Here is a 7,881-nt window from a genome sequence, read left to right as displayed (position 1 = left end):
ACTATCCACATACAGTAATTCCACAATTGAGAGTGAACTATTAAAACAATATGTAACCCTGCACTAGCCATGCTGTAGTGCAGTGCAACTCTGCTGTGCATGATGTGAGCTACGCTATGGAAAAACTGGTCAGGTCATAATTTCAAGTCAGATATTTTAACTCTGGTTGTTGGTGGAGACCATAATGCACTTGCTACAGATAAAGTAGTACTAGGTATTTATTCACTGCTTTGTGTATTTTTATTTTTATTTTTCAGTTCTGGCTTCTCATTCTGAATCAGTTTGAGCTTTCACCAGAAATGCCTGCTATATTTCTGTTTTTAATTCCTTCCTATCATTAGTATTATAAAATCACTGAACCTTTCTTCCTGTTCTTGCCTAACATAACAATGTGGTTTCCCATCCGTTACGTTCCCTTCATGCTTGCCAGCTAATCACTGACTTTTCTGTTTCAGCAAACCCTAAGAAAGGTTACCTAATGTGTATTTAAATAACTGAGGCACATACAAAAACAAAACAAAACAAAAAAAAACAAAACAAAACAAAAACAAATGGTTGGTACATCCTGGTAGTAGTACAAATCGATATGAGTCATCAGAATGCTTAAATGTGCGCTTAGTTTGGTTTTGTCTGGCCATTTTTCTTATGATTATGTAAGTAATATATATTCAGGGACTGAAGTTTATTTTCTTAAGGATGCACAGCTAATTATTTCAAAGGACAGTATTGTACGAGTACTCTTTAGGCTACCATTACTTGTGGTCACTTGTATTTAACTTAACAGAACCTGTCCTACTGCAGTGTCATGATTGGAGATTCACAGGTGGTTTCCAGAAAGTCATTGTTAGGTCTGGTTGTAGAGCAGGGAGAGTTACTACCTCTGACTTCTCCTCTGGTGAGTTCAGCATTATGTCAGCCAGCCAACACTGTGTTCATTTTGCATGCAAATTGCTGCTACCACATAATGAACATCTGATTGGATTTTCATAATAATGATACAGTGTAATAAAGGTAAAAACTGGAAAAAGAACTGGTTACACCACAAAAAAAGGAGCTGTCTAAACAAGTAAATTACTCTGTAAATTACTGTCAATTACCTTTAGCTACAGGGATGGCAGGCTCCTCTGGCTGCAGCAGGTGGTGGTAAATGGAAAGTTGGCCCATCTCTACCCAGTTACTATGGCTGTAGAAATCCTGACATGAAAGATATTTCATGCACATTAACATGCTGAAGCCATATTCATCAAATTATTCCAGGAAGGCCAACTTTTACCCCAGTGCTCATTATGAATGTACAGTGTGTGCAATGTACCTGCAGAGAATGGAATAGCTGACCCAAGCTCTTGCGAGCACTTTGGTATTCTTTGGCTCGTATGGAGAGCACAGCCTCAGTCCAGAACTGGCGTAACATTGCCATGGCGCTGTCAACACGCTCTGAATAAAAGTGATAGACTGGGTCAGACCTGGTGGAGCTCAGGAAGTCCATGGCCGCATTGGAGATCACCACCTCTCCCACAGCTCTCCAGAATGCACGGCCTAGTCTAGTCTGGGAGGGAATAAAATGTACAATTTCTGTGCTCAGATGTCACATTCTGACACTGCATACAGGAACGCTAATACATTTTTTTTTTATTATTATTATTATTTTTTTTTTACTGTTTTTTTTTTTACATAGTCTCATCTAAGCATGGACTGCTTAGCTCACCTGTTCCTCTGCTTGGTTTCCCTGGTGTTTGTTGGTGCCCCTCAGAGTCTCCAGGGTGACATTGAGGATGGCCTGCTCTGTAATGTGCTGGTGTGTGTGTGAGTCCCATGAAAGGGTTAACACTGCAGACCAAAAGTTGGGAAGGAAGCCCATGCATGGTAAAGCCATGAGGAGGAGGTAAGTAACGACAAAGTGGTGCACCTGCTTCCCACTTCCTTCCCAGATTCCTCTGCCCTGTGACATTATGCCTCTCAGAAAATTACACCAGACCACATCCTATGTGCATGAAACAGAAGAAAATGTGCTTTTTGTCATCATTTACAATGCAAAATACTCTACTGTATACTACTGCATTCAATTGATTTGCTTTTAAAATGCATGGTTTATACACAAACTGCTGCAGAAATGCTCTGTAGACAAGTCACATGTCACTAGTCATATACGGCCTGTTGTTGTTCCATCACGAAATGTTGGCCTGCTTCCACATTTTGTCACATTAAACCAGCATTCCCCAGTTGCTAAAAGAATGGATTTAACTGACCCTAATCTGTTCATGTTGTTCCAGTCATCTGTGCGTCCTGGTCTGTCATCACCCACTCTGTCCTCACTCACTAAACCTCCTTGTCAGAACTGCCTCAGCCTCTTCTGTACAGTGTCTGCTATTGTTCTTTGGCAGCTTTATTCAGACACAATACTCTGGTTTTGTTCTCACAGTCAGCACTTTCACAAGGGCCAGGGTGAAACAAAGCATGAAGCCTATCAGCAACTGCTCCCTCAGTTCTGCCAGCCTCCTTTCATGAAATCATATTTAAAATGACTGGTTCGTATCCATCAACAAAAACAATGTCTGGAGCTTAGCCTGTCACACGACTTTCATCATTATCATCACAGTGCAAAAATGTCACCCTAAGGTTTAATGACGTTGCGTACGCCGGTCAGAAAGATTTTGTTTCCTTTTCTGGTGAAGTGAACTTTGTCTGGTAGAAATACTGAGTCGTCAAAGTATCTCAGGAGGGGATGTATAACTGTATAACAGCTCATCTTGTTGTGCCAATTAAGCTACTATGATCAATATATTTCCCTTGTGGATCATTAAAGTGTGTCTAAGTCTTGATGCTGATTGCAAATGGTGTCATGGTTGCCATATACACCAGTATGAACGACACTCCCTTAAGATTTTCAACCTCAACCTGAGTTGAACTTTTCAGAGGTGTTTAAGTTCAGTTCAGTCATGACATGTTTGCTGACAATATCAGAAATGACAGAACCACTTTCTTCACACTTTTATGTAATGGCAAATGTTGACACCATGACACTGTTTACGTTTCCTACATTAAGCCATTTGTTAGCCTGCTAAACAATTTTATTTATTTATTTATTTAATTTTCAGTTGTTGTATTTGTGTAGTAATATAAAGTCCTGGCTGTTAGCCCAGTGTTGTATCATACAGATATTTTAGATAAAGAGTCAAATCAATTACGTGAAGCCTCATATGTCACTTCTTGGACCATTTGCTATGATTTATGCATTTCAGCCGTCATGATTTTGTCTCTGAAAGACAATGTTGCAAAGCCCCAGTGTGCGTGCGTGCTGAGCACGTAACCCAGGGGTTGATTGTAGTACAAACACAGATGGTATATATAGGTTTCTTTTTATGTTCTCCTTCGATTTTCTGTTTGGACTGCACCTGTTTGTTTGAGTTGACTTTATTATTCAGTTGTATTGTGAGTGTGTGCGAGAGTGAAGCCCCCTGTCACCACTACCACCACCACACAAACTTTAATAAATAATATATACATAAATAATATTCACATTCATATGTATATAATGTTGATATAAATTAAATCCATAAAATGTCACAATTATAATTTAGTGAATAGCGTAGGCTTCTAACTAACTTCTGAGTTTTATAATATATAGGCTATATAAACTTGTCAATTAACTACTCAATTATATGGATAAGATCTAACTCCCAAAAAAATAATAGAATTAAGTGTAAGTGTATGACATATGACTTCCAGTATATTTCAGGGCTCAAGTGGTGATTAACTTTTTAGTTTTAAGACAAATGGGCATCAGTAAGCAATAGCAGCAAGAATGATAAATAATAAAAAATAACAAATATAGTAAATAAAATAAATTAACTTCGCTGGGCTTAATCAATATACAACATAAGGTACTTCTATTATACAATCTCTTTAAAATTAAAAGAAAAGTTTTAAGTCATTTCAAGGATCTGTAAATCTGAAAATACAGTTACTAAATAAACAATTTTAAAAGCAGATTTTTAAAATAATTATATGCTATGCATGTTTATTGTTTGTTTTACATTTATTTATTTTTTCTGCTGTGATGTCCTCTTACTGGAGGATCTTCTTAATGGCATTGCGTACGCTGGTCAGAAAGATTTCGTTTCCTTTTCTGGAGAAGTGAACTTTGTCTGGTAGAAATACTGAGTCGTCAAAGTATCTCAGGAGGGGATGTTCGATGACTTCACCATTGAAGGAGCCGACAACCTCTCTCATGGCTCTGTTGATGGCCTTCCTGTCGTTATCGATCCATTTTGGCTCTCCGTATCTCCACGACTGCCGTTGATTGATGCAGGAATATGCAATTGTCATTGAGGGGAACTCTTGGTGGAGCTGCATCAGATCTCCTGTCATTTGTGAAGTCAGTTCTCTGGCGGATATGAGCCCCAGACTATTGCCTCCGGCGTGGACGACCAGGATGTCAGGGGGATTCTGTGTGGAGAGTTCAGAGTAAAAACGAGGGAGGACTTCACTCCAGCGCATACCTCCTTTTCCAAACCACTGGACTATGGCTTTTAGTCCAAAGTTCTCTCCAAAAATTTCACACGCTGGCTCCTCTGCTCGTCTAATGTAGCTAGACCCGATGATCCAGATCTTGGTTACATTCTCGTCCTCTTTTCTCTGTTTCTTTCTCGGCATGTTGTCCGATTCTTTGTCGTCACCCTGTGATCTCGAAGCTTTCCTCTTTAGAAGTTTCAGCCGTAGATCGTTAGGAGAGAGGACTTTAGAGAAGCTTGGACTCACTGTGTAGTCTTTCTCCTCTTTTTCTGTGGTCATCTTCAGCCTTTTGGGGGAGGGGACCTTTGAGATGCCATCACTGAATGTTGCAGACCTCTCTCCAGAAATCTTCCTCTTCTTCCTAACTTGGAAGGAGCTTCTGTCAGAATTGTACACTACCATCTTTCTGTTCAGAAGAGGCTTGTAGTGGGTCTTGACAGATTTATCCTCTTCAAACGATGACGGCAGTATCTGTAGATCCGGGGCTCCATTGTAGAAGCTGGTGGATGCTTGGTCCCCTGAGGGCAGCTCCTGAAAGGACCTTATGTCTATAACGATGGAGTTTGAAGACATGGAGGAGAGCTGGGTTCCCCTGAAGACTTGGAGGTTGTCAGACATGTTAATATCTGACAACTTGCAGCTTGTAGCTCCAAACTGAGTTCAGCAACGTTTCCAAACAAGTGTTTCCAAACAAACACTGCTGAAGAATGCTGGAGAGTTGTTGAAACGTAACTGGAATTGTGCGTGCACTAACAAATGTTTCCCGCTCGACAGACGTGTGGTAACTGAGTTTGTTATGTTCTGAAATGTTTCGAAGTATCAAACAGTTTAGCATTTTGCTTTGAAGATGTTGCCTAGCAACAGGGCAATCTAGGCTCCACCCACAGTATGTGACATGTGATTGGCTGATTTATGGAGAAAACCTTCAAATGGACTTGAACACATTATAATAAGAACGCTTTTGTACAGCTTTTTCCGTGTGTTGCCACTCTGCAACTTAAGGGTGTTCAGTTCTGCAATGTGCTGCAGCCTCAGTTTGTGGAAGACAGACACAACTAGTGACATCAGCACAAAATGGTGGTTGTCAATTCCAAACTGTGTTTCTTGAATGTGCCTCCCCACAGACAAAACACATCCTCAGAACCAATCTCAGCCCGGACAAACTGACAGATCAAGGCCACTTTGACAGCTTTTCCTGACACTGACTGGCGACTAAAAAGGCTCAGCTGATCTGACCACCTTTACAGTGCCCTCAGAAGGAATCATCAGCTCTCCTTTGTTTTTTTAGTGTGAGCAAGTGGTAGCTCTGATCAAATGATGCGGGTACAGCATCGCTCACCAAACTACCATGGCACACATCACGGGACAGCTTTTTTAGAATTTGGCAAACAACAAACCCTGAGACATACACCAGTGCATTGTCCACAAAACCACCGAAGCAGGTTGGTAGATAGTTATGGTCACACACTACAGCAGGAACATTGGCAAAAAAGAATGGAAGCTCTTCAGTTTCTTCTGCTGCTGGAGAAGAGGACATCTCAAAAGCAGACATGAACACGGTCTCATCTTGTGCTGCCACAGCTTTCCTGATGTGCTTAGAGACAAACCACACCGCGCCATCAGATGGTGGAAGATGGCCTGGAACTGGCTGGCTGAGGGATTGTTACTCCAGTCCCCTAAAACACATACAAACACCACATTTACATATATATATGTAAATAATATATGCAAAGGATAATATGCATACATGGAGCCTCTTTACTAGTACAATATGTTGCACAATTGTACTGCCAACACTGTTTGTGTCTTTCCGAGAACCAGTTTTATACCATCAGATTCAGGACATTTGTGTAAAGTGAGGACATTTTGGCCGGCCCTCACTTTTTTGGCCTCACTTTTTGTCTGTTTTGAAAGAGGACAAGAGGTTTGAATATAACCAGGGTCATAATGCTTGCAGTTGTTTGAGGCATAGCTAGCACTTATCACTCACAACATTGAACACAGGCAGGGGCTCGGCCTCTTGGACAAGCTGGGAACAGTCCAGTGACTCCTGTGCCTTCTTTGAGGTCTGAGACGTCCTGGTAACCACAGGCTAAAGCGAAGGATAAAATATAGAAATGATCTCTCAGTGTTATACAAAAAACATCACTGATTCCTCCGCATTCAGAAAGGGAAAAAACATTTTCAGCATAGTGTGGCATTTGAATTATGTTGCAGCATAGTGATGCATCTACCCTGTGGAGATGAGCTGGGAAACAGAAGTCTGAAGGAACAGCTCCAGCTCTGATCCTGACCATCCTGTCACTGTCCTCGGTCTGAAATGCTCATTGCATGGATGATGGACTAATATAAAACCCTTCCCTTCTGACAGCTGTTTCTGTTTCCCGTTGCTAATTTAAACACTTTTTAAACACTTTTTTAAAAACACTGCACAGACCCTGAACTCTGCTGCCAACCGCCCCCTTTCTCGGATGCAGAGCGGTGCCATGATCGTTAAAAAAGTGTGGGAGGTCACTTTACAAGCTGTATATAAACACAGTCGCCATTCACCTATGCACTTCCATTAACAATCGTATAACAACATATTTGATTTGTTTGATTGAAAAATCTGGCTGAGAACCAATTCGGTAAAAAAGATTTATTTAATTTATTTCATTCAGTTTCCAGTAACGGAAACGGCATTATAACGATATAAATAGTAATTAGTTAGATTACCCGTTACTGAGATGCAGACCCATCCTTCACATTAATGTGGGTAAGTATTTGACCATCCATAGACGGGTTTCTGTCCAACATCTTTGGGGCAGAAAGCTGGAAGACTTCTTATTTGTTTACCAGGGGAGTCAGCGGAGAAAGAACATGACAAGGAGCTGTTGTGCTGTAAACTGCAAGATCAGCAAAAGGATGGATGAAAACTGTTGAATATCCCGAGGCGATCTCATCCTTTTGCCAAGAGAAGTCGATGATTGTGGCTCCAGGCTACAGGACGGATGTGAAAAAAGCAGCGTCTGGACAAATGTTTTTGAGCGCCTGAAGATCTTCCGTTGTAATTGCTGAATGAAGGAGGAAATGTATAGATGTAAGGTTTATCACATGAGAGGGAGTAATTTTAAAATAATATTTAGGCTATGGTTTTATTAAAATGCTTGATATGTAAATAATGCGTTGAATACATCCCTGCAGAAACGCACAAAACCCTGAATTTGTGTCATTACATTTGAAGTTTTGCAAATGACCACAAAGTACATAATTATACACGTCCAAAGATTTGTATGCACGCAAATTGTCCTTAGTGTACACACGAGGTTTCTCATTAGATAATTGTATATGTCGGGCCATATTAGAGCTGGCCATCTGGACATATCTGCA

At 40.6% G+C, this 7,881-nt stretch overlaps 1 protein-coding gene across 1 annotated transcript in view; it reads right to left on the bottom strand.

Annotated features, from left to right (window-relative positions):
* Positions 1 to 2,438, bottom strand: part of LOC125013985 (von Willebrand factor A domain-containing protein 7-like) — a 10,024-nt gene extending 7,586 nt beyond the window's left edge. The window contains exons 1-4 of the mRNA XM_047594968.1: positions 2,247 to 2,438; positions 1,706 to 1,981; positions 1,313 to 1,546; positions 1,098 to 1,194 (exon numbers count right to left, since the gene is read on the bottom strand). Of these exons, the coding sequence (XP_047450924.1) occupies positions 1,098 to 1,194; positions 1,313 to 1,546; positions 1,706 to 1,948 (574 nt within the window). The 5' untranslated portion in view covers positions 1,949 to 1,981; positions 2,247 to 2,438. The remainder of the gene's footprint in view (positions 1 to 1,097; positions 1,195 to 1,312; positions 1,547 to 1,705; positions 1,982 to 2,246) is intronic.
* Positions 2,439 to 7,881: the final 5,443 nt, after the last annotated feature.

This window comes from Mugil cephalus, chromosome 9, assembly GCF_022458985.1.
Source record: "Mugil cephalus isolate CIBA_MC_2020 chromosome 9, CIBA_Mcephalus_1.1, whole genome shotgun sequence".
Classification (NCBI taxonomy): domain Eukaryota; kingdom Metazoa; phylum Chordata; class Actinopteri; order Mugiliformes; family Mugilidae; genus Mugil; species Mugil cephalus.
The sequence above is the reverse complement of the archived record's forward strand: the minus strand, read 5'-3'. Positions and strand labels throughout refer to the sequence as shown.